The sequence below is a fragment of the Glarea lozoyensis genome, assembly GCF_000409485.1.
Source record: "Glarea lozoyensis ATCC 20868 chromosome Unknown GLAREA2, whole genome shotgun sequence".
Lineage (NCBI taxonomy): Eukaryota > Fungi > Ascomycota > Leotiomycetes > Helotiales > Helotiaceae > Glarea > Glarea lozoyensis.
In genome coordinates, this window is record NW_007360994.1 from 1,715,596 (window position 1) to 1,731,527 (window position 15,932).

General features: G+C 47.6%; 7 protein-coding genes across 7 annotated transcripts; 4 read left to right on the top strand and 3 right to left on the bottom strand.

The window, feature by feature from the left end:
* Positions 1-152: 152 nt before the first annotated feature.
* GLAREA_03881 (uncharacterized protein) lies at positions 153-1,100 on the top strand (the record flags this gene model as incomplete). Its single annotated transcript, XM_008084134.1, has 1 exon — positions 153-1,100. One exon carries the CDS (start codon positions 153-155, stop codon positions 1,098-1,100), a length of 948 nt encoding a protein of 315 aa, XP_008082325.1.
* Positions 1,101-1,873: 773 nt separating this feature from the next.
* Positions 1,874-3,109, top strand: GLAREA_03882 (Pectin lyase-like protein; the record flags this gene model as incomplete). Its single annotated transcript, XM_008084135.1, has 2 exons — positions 1,874-2,172; positions 2,230-3,109. 2 exons carry the CDS (start codon positions 1,874-1,876, stop codon positions 3,107-3,109), a joined length of 1,179 nt encoding a protein of 392 aa, XP_008082326.1.
* A 907-nt stretch (positions 3,110-4,016) lies between these two features.
* GLAREA_03883 (F-box) lies at positions 4,017-7,514 on the top strand (the record flags this gene model as incomplete). The annotated part of the gene is made up of 4 exons (XM_008084136.1): positions 4,017-4,280; positions 4,363-4,703; positions 4,753-6,952; positions 7,005-7,514. The coding sequence occupies 4 exons, from the start codon at positions 4,017-4,019 to the stop codon at positions 7,512-7,514; spliced, it is 3,315 nt and encodes a 1,104-aa protein (XP_008082327.1).
* Positions 7,515-8,063: 549 nt separating this feature from the next.
* On the bottom strand, positions 8,064-9,656 carry GLAREA_03884 (Metallo-dependent hydrolase; the record flags this gene model as incomplete). Its single annotated transcript, XM_008084137.1, has 3 exons — positions 8,064-8,806; positions 8,856-8,908; positions 8,956-9,656. The coding sequence occupies 3 exons, from the start codon at positions 9,654-9,656 to the stop codon at positions 8,064-8,066; spliced, it is 1,497 nt and encodes a 498-aa protein (XP_008082328.1).
* A 629-nt stretch (positions 9,657-10,285) lies between these two features.
* GLAREA_03885 (NAD(P)-binding Rossmann-fold containing protein) lies at positions 10,286-11,344 on the bottom strand (the record flags this gene model as incomplete). Its single annotated transcript, XM_008084138.1, has 2 exons — positions 10,286-10,651; positions 10,718-11,344. The coding sequence occupies 2 exons, from the start codon at positions 11,342-11,344 to the stop codon at positions 10,286-10,288; spliced, it is 993 nt and encodes a 330-aa protein (XP_008082329.1).
* A 782-nt stretch (positions 11,345-12,126) lies between these two features.
* GLAREA_03886 (Cysteine proteinase) lies at positions 12,127-14,589 on the top strand (the record flags this gene model as incomplete). The annotated part of the gene is made up of 1 exon (XM_008084139.1): positions 12,127-14,589. The coding sequence occupies one exon, from the start codon at positions 12,127-12,129 to the stop codon at positions 14,587-14,589; it is 2,463 nt and encodes an 820-aa protein (XP_008082330.1).
* A 129-nt stretch (positions 14,590-14,718) lies between these two features.
* Positions 14,719-15,741, bottom strand: GLAREA_03887 (uncharacterized protein; the record flags this gene model as incomplete). The annotated part of the gene is made up of 1 exon (XM_008084140.1): positions 14,719-15,741. The coding sequence occupies one exon, from the start codon at positions 15,739-15,741 to the stop codon at positions 14,719-14,721; it is 1,023 nt and encodes a 340-aa protein (XP_008082331.1).
* Positions 15,742-15,932: the final 191 nt, after the last annotated feature.

Below are 15,932 nucleotides of genomic sequence, written 5' to 3' on the forward strand. Positions count from 1 at the left end.
GGGCATGGGTAATTCGACTTCCAACCTGGGAAGGTAGTCCGCTCCCCAGCCTCGTCAAAAGGATCAACCATTTGCTTGATTTGAATGCAGCCAAAAGACCCGCAGATGATTACCCTTCAACTGCCGAGCTAGTCAATGCTTTTGGACTTCAAATGCGTTGGGTAGTCAGTATTGGATTTGCACTTCGATCAGATGTTGTTTACCCCGAGGATCTTTCTCCTTACGGCACCAGCGAGGCTGAGCAGAAATTTAACTGGGTAGTATCGAAATATGACAAGATTTCAAAGCTTATGGCTAGACACAGACTTGTCAAAGACCTGTACGGCTCAGGAACTACATGGTTCGTGCGCAATAATCTAGGCTTTCGATCGCCAGTTGTGATGGGTGAACATTGGTTGGCTATCGGTGACGCCACTGGGTTCACTAACCCATTATATTCGCCAGGTATCAATGCCAACATGGGAATAAGCATTTACGCAGCGGAAATGACAAACACCTATCTAAGCTTGAAAAGTTGTACCGGAAAAAGGAAATTGTTAACGGAATATGAAGAGTTCTGCAGGAATCGAATACCGAACCTTCAGCGCATGAATACATTCAACTACGTCTGCATGCGCTCGCCAGACTTGGGACCACTAGGACCACTATGGCAGTACCTCATCGGTACGGGCAACAAAGCTTTCCAAAATGCGCGTACTTTCGAATTTGGGAACTGCAAGGAATTGTTGGCCCGGTGGGACTGGGGTGTCAATGAAGAGGAGTACATCGCCCTTAGCAACATGGTGATAGCGATGCTTGCGGGACGATGCGACGAGGAGCTGTCGACCGAGCAAATTGAAGGTGTAAAGGGAGTTTCAAGGCTTTTCCTGAACTCAGTGATGTCAAAGGGCAAATATCGCGGCAGATGGAGTGGATTGTTGCGTTATTATGACGACGAGTTGAAACTTCACAGAGAGAAGGTCGATCGTGATGTACTAGCTAGCCGGTGTAGAAGCTGTGGCGAGTGGAAAATGCTGCAAGGAGATGTAAGGAAGTGTCCTTTTTGTGGATATCAACATACTATCGAGGAGAGTACCAAGAAGATATATGTGGGCACATGATAATGCCTACAGGACACTACCGGATACGTAGAATCTGTAACGAGTTAGCAATTTCCTAAACTTTCAACGCTTTGATCACCTGTACAGCTCATAAATTCAATTGCCTTTCGAAGAAACAAGGGCAGAACGAGGTGCTTTCTTCAGTGTGCTAGATTTTCGCTCCAATGAGGGTGGTTAGATAGCCTGCAGCTCTGTGCGGGGAAATGCTAGGATAAATAGCAATCTGGGTTGGCCTCAAGCAGTATGATTACTGAATTATTAACTGCTCGATCGCGAGCCCTACGGTAAGTTCTCGCAAGTCGCTGAATTGCTTTGTTGATCATGAAAGTTTGTATAAGAGGGAGAACTCACAGACTCGTCGTTACCAAAACCGTTGCGATCCACGGTAATTTGGCCGCTAAAGACTAGCGGGGCGGGTCATGTGATGCTTTCAATCTGCGACAGCCTCAATTTCTCGGGGAAATAATTTTCCAACCCCTTTCCTCTCCAAACGAGAACTTAGAGTCAACAACACTTCCGGCAGTGAAGTTTGTCACATCTTTGGAGGATTTATAGAGAAGGTTCCCCCCAAGGGAAGCTGCCAAGTCGAGCCAAAAAGCATGGCACGCTATATATGAGATGAGATGCTCCGCAACGGAGAAAATCCAAATCTGCTTTGACAAAGCATGGAGCCATCAGTTCAAGTGGTGAGGTATAAGAAGCAATGGAAACTACCATGGTGAGATTATCACTCTCTGTCAACCCTCCTTCATCTTCCTTCAAGTCTCTCCAAGATGAGGTCCACGCTCTCTTTCCTGTTGGCCGCAACAGCTTTTCCTTTCTCCTTCTGCGCTATCATCTACGTCTCTCCAACAGGGTCTGATACTGCATCCGGAAGTATCACAGCACCTCTCAAGTCCATTCAATCTGCTGTAAATGTTGCCACAGCAGGGTCTACTATTTACCTGCGAGCAGGAACATTCTCGCTCACCAAGAACATCCAATTTGTGAAAAGCGGTACGGCTGCTCAGCCATATACTATCTCTGCGTACCAGGCCGAGAAAGTTGTCATTGATGGAGAAGGATTGCCTTAGTAAGCCCGTATACTCAATCTTTCATTCATATGAGACTAATCTTGATTGATTTCTAGTACCCCGGCAGCTCTTGATGCCTCTATTCCACGAGCAGATAGAGGAGTTTTCCACATTGAGAAAGCTAACTACTGGCGTTTCATCAATCTCGAGATCAAAAATGGTCCCTACGGTGTCTATCAACAAGACTCTTCTAACAATTACTTTGAAAGAATCATCACTAGAGACAACTACGAAACCGGCTTCCAGATTCAAGGAGCATCGGCTAAGAACACGGTCTTGTACCTCGACTCATATGGAAACCGCGACCCACGTAAGAACGGCGAGAGTGCCGACGGATTCGCTTGCAAGGAAGGTAGCGGGGAAGGTAACCTACTGAAAGGGGCACGATTGTGGAACAACGTCGATGATGGACTCGATCTGTGGGAATTCAAGTCTGGTGTCACGATTGAGGACACGCTCTCTTGGGGCAATGGTGTCAATCGCTGGGGTTTCACGCCCTTTGAGGGTGATGGAAATGGTTTCAAGCTTGGCGGTGGTGGCAGCGCGGCGGAAAAAGCACCTGCGAACCATGTAATCACCAATTCTATCGCTTTCAATAACGCCGTTGGGGGTTTCGTTGATAACTCACAGCCGGGCGCTTTTATTCTCACCCGCAATACGGCTTACAATAATGGAGGCGCTGGGTTCAAAATGGGAACTGCCACTGCCACATTGAAAAGCAACATCGCTGTTGGAAACAAGGAACAGGCAAGCTTGAGCAGTACACAGAAACAAAGTGACAATTCATGGAACTCTGGTACCTGGTCTAAAAGCAGTTTCAAGAGTGTTGACTCGAAGATTGCGATAGGAGCTAGAGCATCGGGTGGAAAAATTGTCGGAAGTGACTTTTTGCTTCCAACGTCAGGGGCAGCAATTGGAGCCACTACATACTGGTGAAAAAGAGGCATCATCGCTCTTCACAAACTTAGGATAATGACGGAGGGCTGAGGCAACGGACATTGATGCGCGGAAAGTGGACAAATACCGGGACGAGCTCTGCCATTCTCAGGCGATTCGCATTCTTAGGACATTCATAGTTGTGTAAATGTCAGTCATGATAGTCTCAAAGCCCAATGATTGCTTATGTCCACATAAACCCCCGTGTTATGATTCTATTTATTATGATACATTTTCGGCAGCTCTGATTAATGCAAAGCTAGATAAATCATCTCACGTTTCTGTCTCAGAAAAAGGTGTTGACCCAAATGCAATGCAGCGTCAGAGAAAGCTAGTCTCCTTTTTATATCGGCAAGTCTGTTGGACTAAGTCTAAACCAGACATCTATGGAACAGCCTTCAGGTTCTTTATCTTGTTTGTAATTCTCAAAGAAGGCCATTCTCCCAATGGACCATATAAGTGGTACCTAAGTAGTAATCCGTGGACTTCCAGGGCTTCTGTAAGGGGATTCGTTCAACTTATAATTAATAAGCGTCACACAGAGTCTGAAACGTCTTATATTTAGAAAATTGTATACGTAGTCCAATTCACTTTGTCAACATAATTGACGAAATAGCATGTTTCGACTGCCACTTATTATCCACGGCGAATCCGTCCATGTTATAGCAATCTATTGACAAGAGTCCTAGATTCCCCACTTAACTCCAAGTCTCATTTCACCTTCATTCCAACCTTAACTTTCTGGTGAATTTTGAATTTAAACCTATGTCGTTGAATTGGCACTAGGCACGCCCTGAGAACCGGGAGCCGGGAGCCGCCACCCCGCGAAACAAGCACCAAGCTTTACGCAGACCCCAACGAGTGCATCTTCCTCCTGTTGCTTCCACTCCCTCTTTTCTACACGACGATGCCCCCTCTCACACATCACAACAAGCTAAACGGCTATAGAAACGGAGTCGCGCCAGTCAAGAAAGTACATGCAGACGAAGTATGGGCTAAGGTCCTGGATCAATTGGGAGTCGAGCTTTTGAGCGCACCAACAAGCTCCACCAAAGCTGTCAAGGCTACAACATCTATGGCGGCATCGACTGAGGCGCATGCCGTGGGCGCAAAAATAAGAGCTACATTCCAAGATTTGCCTGTAGAAACACAGAAGGAGATATTTAGCTATGTACGTATTTCCATGTTCTGAGATCATCAAAAGATCACATTCTCGTCCTGTTGGCTGCGAAGCTAATCACTTCAATTACTAGGCTTCAACGACCGATCTAATAACTCTCTCTCTCGTGTCGAAACTTTTCAGAAGCCTCGCTGCGGAGCGACTGTATCGAAGCTTTCACATAGTTTTCCCAGACGAGGACGATGTTAGCACACAAAAGCCAATCGATGTGCTAGCAGCTGGCTTAGAAACAATCGTTGCGAGCGACTATGAATATGCCAAACATCTGCACGAGATTGTGCTCGAGCCGGTGGCCGCGGGCAAGAAAGGGGAGAACTCGTATAGATACTATGTGTATGAGCAGGGCTACGGAAAGTTTATCAACACTTTGTTCCTACTTGTCCTGCGCAAGGCTCGGTGTTTAGAGAGATTCAAGTATGGAATATCGCCTAGCAGATCATACTCGTTACTGATATTTATTTAGGTGGGATATACGCGTGGAATTAAGTCGCCCTGTCTTTGACGCTCTACACAAAATCGAGGCGCTTCAGCATCTCCATATCCGTTTGCAGTCTGGGCATTCGACGTATCAAACGCCTCCTCCTATCACAACCTCAAGTACGATTCACGTTGCCACTCATCCAGTTTCTCTCCCTCTACCTCCACCACCACCGGGATTTGGGCCTCCACCACATATGCACACCTCGTCCAATGCTCATAACATATACACTTCGAGTTCTTCGAATTCCTTTGGTGGAGCGGCCAGTAAGCATGGGTCAAAGTCAACCAGCAAAGATGGGAAACTCCTCATCCCAGCTTTGAAAAAGGCTCTTCCAACTCTTTCTGGCTTCAAACATCTGAAGACATTAGAAATATTGGACATGGACACACTGGATTACGTCAGTGAATTACGAGCTTGTATACGAAACTCCTCCTCTACTTTACATACTCTCAAATTGTCCTTCTCCGAAGCTCTCGCCAACAAATCGCGTAAACCTCCCCCAGAAATACACTCTGAAGATGATTCAGAGGTTGAGGACGAGTTTGGACAGGTCATTCCTCTGGGCCCACCACCGCCAGGAATGCCCTCTTCTACCCTTGATGGCCCTACGAAAACATTAAAAGCGCAAGAGGAAAAGAAGAAGCAGGAAGAGGTTCTACACAAGATTCTAGGCCTTCCTTGCGCAAAAAAACAGAAACCCGGAAAGCCTGATAATGGTGAAGAGGAAAAGCGCAAGGAAAAGGCAGCTGCAGAGCTTGCTAAAATCAAGGCTAGGTCCGAGGATCCACGTGTCAGATTCATCAAGAATCTTGGCCCTGTTGCTAAGAAATTGATGAAATTTGTTGATCCTACCGCAGACAATAGCCCGGACGCTAAGAAAGTCCTCGAACTAATTGAACGAGCAGCTAAATTATACACCGAAAGCGTAGATGGCAGTCAACCGGGGCAAGCTGTTGATAAAGAAGGCAGCCCAGAAGTGTCGCCTACGAGCTCTGCGGAAGACGACGTGGTCATGAGTGGAGGTGCACCTGAAGAACCAGGCCTTTTCGACGCGCCGGCCAAAATGAAGAAGACCGTTGAAGCAGATCCAGGTGTGGCCAATCCCGAGGACATTGATATAGAGGAGCCCGAGGGCGAAGATCTTCTAGATGAACTTGACGCCGCTGCCACAGCAGAAGATGATGAGAGCGAAGCACAGAGCGAGTCCATCGGCATCGCCCAAAATGAAGAAGCAAGTGGTGTCATTAAGGACCCAGAAGTTCCAAATGGCGGTGGCCCTCAACCTGTGACAGTTGCAAGACTTCCTACACATCCCCAGGAACTAGCAGCTGATATCACCACCCGTCAACATTTGTACAACCAGGCGGCTATCCTTCGTGCCAGCCATCTCCAAATTCAAGAGGAGGCCGATATTCTTAAGATTAAGATGGATGAGTTGAGAGAGAAGATTCAGAACTCGGAGCCTACCGATATCGACTACGTGACACTGGCTCAGACTGAAGCTGAGTTTAAGAGAGTTGAAGCAAGAGTTGACCAGTTAAATCGTGAGATGGAAGAGCTCGGAGATGAGGTGATTGAGGCTGAATACAACCATCGTACGAACAACAACAATCATATCTCGAATACACGAGGAACAGCAACCAGTGACCACTTGGCACCATCAAAAAACAGCGAGATGAGCGAATATTTGAGAACCACTCGAGGTCTTGCAATCCAGGAACTCGCCATATACTTAATCCCGGTCAAAGCAAATACTTTATCGCGGGGTTTGGACCTTACCGTTCTTCGAAGTATCACTCTGCTTAACGTCGGGCCACAAACATCAATCTGGAATACACTGGCGAAAGAAAATACCGTCAGCCCACTTCCTCTTGCGAAAATCTATACTGATAATGTGACTATTCCATTCCTTGGCTTAGTTGCTCAATTACAGAATCTTTCCGAACTTCTGATGACGGAGAGACAGAAGCCAGGGCGCCCTGAACCTACTGCCAGCAAGACAACCGTCAAGATTGATCAAATTCGCAAGGCCTTGAAACATCGCGTCGCTAACCTAAAAGTGTTGATGATTGAGCATGATTTAAGCAGTTCGTGGGATATCGATATCAAGACCATGATGATGCTCTGCCAGCGTGCCGACAATCTTGAGGAGCTTTCCGTAGCTTTCAATGCCAAAGTTGCTGTAAGTCCAAACAAAAAAGCATTCTTTACAGCGATATTAATTCTTCAAACAGCACTCATTCATCCAATTTATGGACGAATTTTCCTCACTTCGTGCTTTACACGTCAACTTCTTCCGCCAAGATGACCAATGTGTATGGGTCAAAGCCAATTTCGTCAAGTTCATGGCCGATATTGTGAGCCATAACCCAGCCATGAAACTGGAATACATCGCCGTCGACCAATCCGTTGAACGTCTAGTCCGCCGCTCAAAGGCAAAAGCAACAAAGAAGACCGACAGAAAAGGCAAGAGCAAGAGCAAGGGTAAAGCCAAGGTTACCGACATGAAACATCTTACCGAGATGGTCTTGGGACCGAGCGGAAGCTGGCCCAGTGGCGCAAATGGATCCAGCTCCCCGAACAACACACCTGATTTCGACTGGCAAGCTAGCTCTGATGAGGAAGAGCCTGTCCCATTCGTCGGTAAACATGGTCTTAAGATTGAGACTGTAGAAGGCGTCCACTTCACAGACGTGACCGGTGTACGAATCTTCGAAAAAGATGTAATTAGCGGAAGGCTTTGAGCGTGGCAGTGCCTTAGGCAATTCCGATGTCTTTATGATGGCTGCTTTTTTGATATGGGAGGACGATCATGAAACTATTATTGTTCAGCATGGAGTTTTTACGTGGGCGTGGAAATGGATGGATGGTCTGTATAGGGAGCCACAGCAGAGATACCTTTTGTTGCTTTAGCGTGTTGTCTGTCTTTTAAGCCATTTGGGGCGTTTGGGGGGGACGACTTTGGTAGCGTTAAAGATATGAATTTGATTTTGTATGTCTTCAGTGGACGTCTTGTGTGATCTCTCTATATTAACATGGAATGTGTGAATTTTTACACTTCACACTTTGCGCCCTACTGACATGTTGAACGTCGGGTAGCTAATACTTAGGGAGGTAGTCTTTGTATTGAGCACAGAGGGGGCTCAGTATAGCTGCCGATTCTAGTACCTAAGGTAAGTATGTATCTAACCTTCAGTATGGAAAGTACTATCCAGTTGTCAAGATCAAAAAGCTCACTATCTTACATAGGTACATATCAACAATCAAAAAGCCTACCACTCCCAATCTCAAGATCAATATCCCGTCCCCTCCCCCCTAACCACGTCAGCCTGCGGGATATACCCATAAGTATACCCCGGAATAACACTTCCCTCCTGAGCCGGCAACGGCGTCTTCTCAAGCACATCTTGAATCCTCCCCGCCGCCTCCAAAAACCGCGTCTTAACCCCCTCATACCCATCCACGACCAACTTCCCCTCGCGCTTCACAAACTCCCCATCCACAAGCACGCTCTCCATATCACCCACCCCCGCATGCAATATCACAGCCGCGACCGCGTCTCTCCACCCTAGCAACGCCGGGGACCTACCGTCGAAAATGACAAGATCAGCTTTCGCCCCGACAGAAATGACGCCGAGATCTGGACGACCGAGCGCTAGTCCGCCGTTACGCGTCGCTAGCAGGAACGCCTGGGTCACGGAAAACGGGGATTTGGATGGGATTTCCCAGCGATCAGCCACAGACTGATAGATTAAGGCACGGGTCGTCTGCAGCCAGAGACGTGCCTGCGAGAGGATATCGGTGGAGAATGTGAAATGGGTGTCTACGCCTAAGGATGCTTGATCGAGGATCAAGTGTGAGGTTGGGTGCAGGAAGCCGTGGTGCATTTCTGATTCGGGGGTTATGGAGATGTGTTTGTTGTAGGTGCGGAGAAGGAGGGCGTCGCGGGGGGTGAGGTAGGATGCGTGGGACATTATTGTGGCGGTGGTGGTGTTGAGGATGTTGAGGGTTGCGAGGGTCGTGGGGGTGTTGCCGACTGATTATTGGGTTAGTGGAATAAGGGGATAAGGGAGGGGAGAGGGTACATAGCCAAGGTCCTTCAAGGGAGTGGGTTGTTAGGACTGAGACGTTGCTTGTGCTTAAGTTTGTTAGGATATGGTCAAGGTAATGGGGGAAGAGACTTACTTTATCAAGTCAATAACAGCCCTCGTATTTTCCCCAGCGGGATTCCCACTCCAATCATCATACGCAATAACCAAATCAGTCGTGTTACTCTCGAAACTCGATTTCAAATTCTTCCACTGAGCAATCTGTTCCGGAACGCCAAAGTCAGCCGAAGAATTTTGGAAAGCATAACCAAAAAACACTCGAGCACCGCTATCAGCTGAGGCTTTCAGTCCCATAGCTGCGTGTTCAGGCGTCCATGTATGATGTGCATGATCTAGTATCGTTGTGACTCCAGCGTTTAGAGCTTCATATATTCCAGTGAGTTGACTGATATATAAGTCGTCAGGTGAGAAAAGGGGTGCCGCAACGCCAGAACCGTAGCGGAGAAGGTATTCTGCTAATGTAGTGTTTGAACCCAGAGTTTTGAAGACAGTTTGCCAGCCGTGTCGATGGGTGTCTACGAATCCTGGGGATATGATTTTGTTTATGCAGTCTATAATCTCCGTGCCTGGTGGTATGTTAGGAGGTGTGGAGGTGTCGAAGATTGAGGTGATTCGGTCGTCAGTGATGAGAAGTGAGCCATTCTCAATTATTCTGAGGCAGGAAGTTGCGTCGTCGAATGAGATGATGGTTCCGCCGCTTAGGAGTATCGAGCAAGTGCTAAGTGTTATGCAATATAAGAGAGCAGCTACTCTCAGGTCAATGGTTGGGATCCGCATAGCTTCGTGCAGATTTTCGGAGAAGGGGAGTAGTGTGGAGTGAGCAATGGAGGGAGAATATATCAAGATGTATAAGGAGATTAAGTTAGCAGAGCTCGTACGAGGTATATATACAAGAATAACATGGAACTAAGCCGAAAGAAGATCACGCGTGCTTTCAGGTCAACAATTCGCTTAACCTTAGCTCATTGTCTCTGGTGACTTGAAATTAGCTGCGTATTTGGCAATTTGAACACGTTCCTCTTCTTAGCGATAGCGGGGTATTATATATTCGAAATTTCCTATACTACGTTAGGCGACGCTTGTACGCAATCATATGCTACTCGGCAATAAGGTTGCAATGAAAAGCCGAAGGCGAATTTGCACGTCACCAATTGCTTTCCTAAACTTGCGGCTCCAACAGTAAGCCACGGAGCTCGTCACGGAGTTAAAAATTTGACAATATAACAAGGAGAGTAAGCAGAGGAAACAGCTTTTTGATCGTGATTAATGATCTGATTACCATTCGCTCGAGTTAACTGACTTGACTTACCCGTAATCAGGACGCCCCTTCGCTTATTGATTGATTATCCTCCTTGATACTTTCTTCTTGGTGCTTCTTCATTGATGATAAAGAGAAGAATAGCAAACTACAACCCAGCCTGCAAGACCGTGTTATCCTTCGTAATCTTAGCCCACTTCAAAGTCTGGGCCCATAATCTCTCCTGTTTTTCCCGATCTTGACTGTCTGGAGAACTCTCATCTTTGTCCAACAGCGTGTAGAAGCCTCGTTTACCGGCAAAATCCGCACTAAATGTCATCTCGGCGACATCGACACCAGCAGGTGCTGACTTTCGCAGAGTCGGTCCCATCATGAGTCTCAGAACTGGGAGCAAGGGCACAGCGATTTTCTGCATTATAGCCTTGCTTTTTGGAGTATTGGTGGTAAGAGCTCGAGAATCAAGGAGATTGCCGGGGTTCATGGCTACAGCTGTAATGGTTTTAAGTTTTTCTTCCTGCGGCACATTAGTCAAATGGACAGACTAACTAGGTTTTATAAATATGTCATTGGGTGGACTAACCTTCTGGAGATGTCTATTGAGCGCGTACATCCACGTTGTCATGGCCAACTTGGCATTTGCGTATCTTTGAAACCCACGTCCTGCCTTGTCGGAATCAACGACAGGGTCTACTAACAAATTCAAGTCATCTGGAATAGCCGGTGGATAAGTCTCTGAAGAGTTCTTCCCAGGCCAGTGTGCATCGCTTGAAATGAGTATCACACGGCCACTAGGGCTGAAACTGCCTAGAAGTCGAAGAATGAGAGCTGCATGGGAGATGTGAGAAACTTGAATGGTTTTATCGTATCCATCGGCGGTTAACTCAGGATCTCTAATTAGATTCCAGTAGTATGCATTGCAAGTGATGGCAGCAATAGAAGGGAATTTGCCCTCTCGAATCTCGGAAACGACAGTATCGGCGAAGGCGTGTACAGCCGAGAGACTTGAGAGATCCAGCGCTCTGATTGTGGCTTTTGCATTTGAATGGTTCGAGATGATTTTGCGTAGTGCTTCTGTATTCACATCTGAGCTCGAATCATCTCTGACGGTAAGTAGGACAGTGTATTCTGGGAACTTTGTCAAAAGGTGCTCAGCTGCGTGTACTCCCAGCGAGCTGTTGGCTCCAGTGAAAATGACGAGACCGGCCATAGTCATTATAGTTGTGAAGAGTTTCAGTCTGAACAATTAAATAGAAAAGAAGCTTGATATGACAATGAAAAAAAGAGCGTCCTAGATCTTAGATTATAAGTCTACAGAGTTGAACCACATCGTCCCGGATTGCCCGTGGAGACCTCCAATCATACATCATGGTTTTCAAGCTGTACGTATATATCCCCGGTCGTATGATTATTGACCAACCCAACGAGTAGTCTTCGCCGGGCAGATCTGTGTACGAGCGCATCATCTCTCCGTTTCGTGAAGCGAGACGTGTAAACTTGCACGTGGATTTGTCGGGTGAATGAATACAAGATGTTGGTGGAGAAGTAGTGGAGAAGGGAGAAGTTTGAAAACCGATAGAAAGCTAAGCGGCGTCTAGCTAAATCCCCCTTAGGCAGCCAGGCAGCAAGTTTTCCTGTTGCTATTTGCGGCACAGCAACCTAGAATGCTTCGCCTTGCCTAGGGAGAACAACAGACATCATGGTCTGAATGTCCTGCCACTTCCTTCGCGCGACTCGACAACAATCATGAGGACCTGGAGCTTCGAGTCACGTCTTTCTTTTATATACTTTCTCATTCTCTGTATTTGATTTTACTTCCTCACTTGCCTCACTTGCAACCTTGCAGCAAAGACTTTGACCTTCGTTTCGGCACATATCCTTGGTGAGTTGGCTATTGTGCGACCAGCTCCCGCAATTGACTCTTTACGTCTGGACTTGGGCTCTATTTCTCCAACAACTCCGAAATTTTGACAACATCACCATCGACGCGCAATGGCAGAAGTCGAAGAACCTCAATTTACGTCGCTGTCGGCTCGTATTGCAGCTCTCAACCAGCAAGGCGTTGGCCAAAAGCCAGGCGGGGTTACTTTGGGGAAAAGACCTCCTCCACCACTTCCTCCTGCTGCTGGCGGTCGACCTTCGCTGTCCTCGAGGACACAAACTGTTAACAATCCCCCCATTGCGAGTTATGGCTCTTCGGTCACAAAACAAGCGAACAATCTGCCAACAGATGCAAGAGGAAACTCACTTCTACCTCCCCCTCCTGTCGACAGAGACCAGCCTTCAAAGAGTGGCAAGACACCGCCACTGCCTGCGCGAAGAGGGCCTCCTCCTCTGCCAAATCGAAAAGATTCACAGGCCTCGCCTGCTCTTCCTGCGAGAAAGGCATCTACACAATTGTCGACAGATACACAAGTGGCACGAAGGGGCTCAAATGCGTCAACTATGTCGTACAGTTCTACCATCTCAGGCTTATCGCTTGGCCAGACCACGTCAAGCATTTCGTCCGTAGATTCAAACAGGAGGATGGCACCTCCTCTGGATATGGCTAACCTGCCACCACTCCCCCCAACCCGGCGTGAACTCGAGCAGCGCAAGGTAGAAGAGAAGCACAGAGCAGATGAGCAGCGAAGAGTTGAGGAGCAACACCGTCCCAAAGTACCTTTAGTCTCAGTCAAGTCGGCGCCCAATATTCCTCTGCGTGGTCCCCCGCCTGTTGATCGTGATATGGTGCCCAAAATGCCACCCAGACCAAATGGAGCGCCGAAAATGCCACCAAGAAATGTTTCGTCCCAGGAATTACCACCGCCAGGTCCTCAGCGAAGGCTCCCCCCAACAGTCGCGACGAGATCACCATTGACCATGGGATTTGGTAACAAAGCCAGCGCCGAAGCTTCGACTCCTGGACCCAGGCCATCACCTAATCAGAACCGTCTCAATGGCCCTCCTGTGGTCGAGCTGACCGATCGAAATTTTGAAAATATCGTCATGTCAGGTAAACCATCCTATGTCGACTTCTACCTACCGAAATGCAGTGCTTGTGTTGACTTGAAACCTACTTGGGAGGATATTGGCCGAAGGTTCGCGTATGCTTCTGACCGAGTAACTATTGCAAGGATGGACACCCAGGCTTATCGGGCTTTCAACACTCGATTCGATCTTCAGGAGTGGCCGTCAATGATGTATTTTGATGGGCGTAGCCCAAAACCAAAACATTGCCCATTCACACTTAATCAAGACGATATTGAACAATTCCTCGAGGACCATTCTGGAATCCGTGCTTCTGACGCTCCCAAGTCGGATGCCATCCCCCCACCTATAAATATGAGCACAAAACCGACACGAAGCCAAGCTCAATCTGCTCAATCTCGGCCAGCACGCTCAACCCCTCCGAATTCTGGATGTCTTATTTGTCGAGACTATTCTGGCCCAGATCGAGTTGCTGAGCAGCATCCTCGTCATTCGCTTCCTCGAACACATGACGTGACTGGATATCTCGCAGATGTCCTTTGTGGTCCATTTCCATCCGCCACTGATAAAGCAAGAGCTATCTTTACGTGGTTACATCATAACATTGCCTACGATACCGCGGCATTCTTTGGTAACAGGGTTAAGCATGTCGACCCGAAAGATACAATTGCGTCTGGTCTAGCAGTTTGTGGTGGATATGCTGGCGTCTTCACTGCGATAGCCTTGAAAGCCGGGCTGGAAGCCGTCATGGTGACTGGGCATGGAAAGGGATTCGGCTATTCCCCCATGCAACCAGGAGATCCAGTGCCTACTTGTAACCCAACCGGCCATGCTTGGAATTCTGTTCGTATTGATGGTGGGGAGTGGAAGCTACTCGACCCGTGCTGGGGAGCAGGTAACGTTGGGAATCAAGTTTACAATAAGAGCTTTACCCCGAGCTTCTTCACCATGTCAAACGAAGACTTCGGGTTACGACATTTCCCACAAGACAGAAATCATTTCTTCCGGAGGGATGGCATTGTTCCGACTTGGGCGGAATATATGATCGGTCCTGCTGGCGCGGAAGAAGTTCAAATCTATAGCGTCGCGGAAGATCATGGCATTTCCGGAACCTCCTTTACCCCAAGAGCCAAGCGTATCTCTGTCAACTCTAACGAAGTTATTCGTTTCCAGTTCTCCAAGCTTTGTGAGCACTGGGACCACATCAAGAACGGCAAAGGTCCCCAATACTGCATGGTCCTCAAAATCTGCGGCTTGGATGGCCGCAAAGATGATTACGTGCCGTTTGAAAACAATGATTTCTGGTGGTGGGCGGACGTCAAGGCTAGGGATCTGGGGGCGCCGGGACAGGTGGTTAGTTGTTATGCTGTTACGACTGTTAATGGGAAGGATGCGAGGGGTTTGTCAAGCAAGGAGTATTTGAAGAAGAGGGGCAACTCTGGGTTCGGATTTGCCGGGATTGCGGCTTGGGATTTGGTTCGATAAACAGGCTTGGGTTTGAATTGGAAAAAGGAAAAGATGGATGGATACCCTAGAATATGCGCTGGTTTTGAAATTAATGAATTTGGATCGTTGGTTTAATGTTGATTCTTTTGGTGCTTACATGTGTTTTGATCAAGATTTGACACGCCGCAAAGTTCCAACTCTTGCAATATCTTCTGTAAACCATCTGCGTTCTGCAAGCCGCAATTCTTCTATATCCTCAGTAATTTCAAACCCATGTTCACTCATAAAATTCTCATGCGCATCCTCAAGTGTGAAATGCCTTGTAGCCCCATTACTCTGCGTCTCATCAGGATTCCCATCCCTCGCCACCACGATATGCAAAAGATCAATCGTTCCCTGCCTAAACAGCTCACAAATATCCTCCACTAAATCAAACGGATATTCATCTTCCCAAAACATAATGTAATCCTGAAGAGGAGCCCAAAAAGCAAACTCCCTCAGATTCGGTAAACGAGCTTTCAAAAGCCGTGTCATGACTCCAAGATGTTCCGTCGTGTCTCTATCTTGGATTCCCCAGAGACTACGAACAAGCCCAACATCCCAGGAATACATCATCTCTTTAGCAAAATACACGGATTTAACACTCGCCAGCGTCGCAGTCGCAGTAGTGAGAAGAAAGGAAAGCGTATCAGCGCGTCCACATGCGAGAATCACTACGCTCTGACCTAGCATATCTAGAAACGCAGGACGTGCAGGCTCTATGATCTGTCGTAACTGAATCCCATCCCTTAACACCCTTGCAATCCTATCAAGCACCCCGGCCGTCTCCGCAAAAACCTGGCGGTTCACACATCTACACGCCAGATTGGTTGCGTATTTCTTGTAAAACACGTTTTTACCGCGGGGGACGCGGTCGGTGAACCAGTCGTCGGGGAGGGTTTTGAAGGCGAGACGGAAATAGGTTGTGAGAGTCGTGGAGTGCGAGCGGCGGGAGATGCTGTCGGTTTCTAGGTCGGACAGGTTTTCGCCGGTGGTGTCGTATGAGGCTATTTGGTCGTGACGGCCGTAGAGGGGGAGTTGGGGGAGGATTATTAGGATTCTGGGGGTGAGAGTGAGGTTCCATATTGTGTCGCGTAGTTCACGGGGGAGGTTCAAGAGCTGTGGATGATATGAATGGTTGGTTGTTGCCATTGGTTTTGGTGACTCGGTGAGACCGTGAGAGTGATTTGAACTTCAAGAGTCTATATCAAAAGTCGGTGTACCAGTGTTATGCTTCGTCTTTCTATTTTGTGGGAATATAAGTCGTAAATTTGAGTTTTCCAGGAAAAGAATAACTTTTGAGAATGGGATATGTAAAACTCGGGATGAGCCGAAGTGAGGCA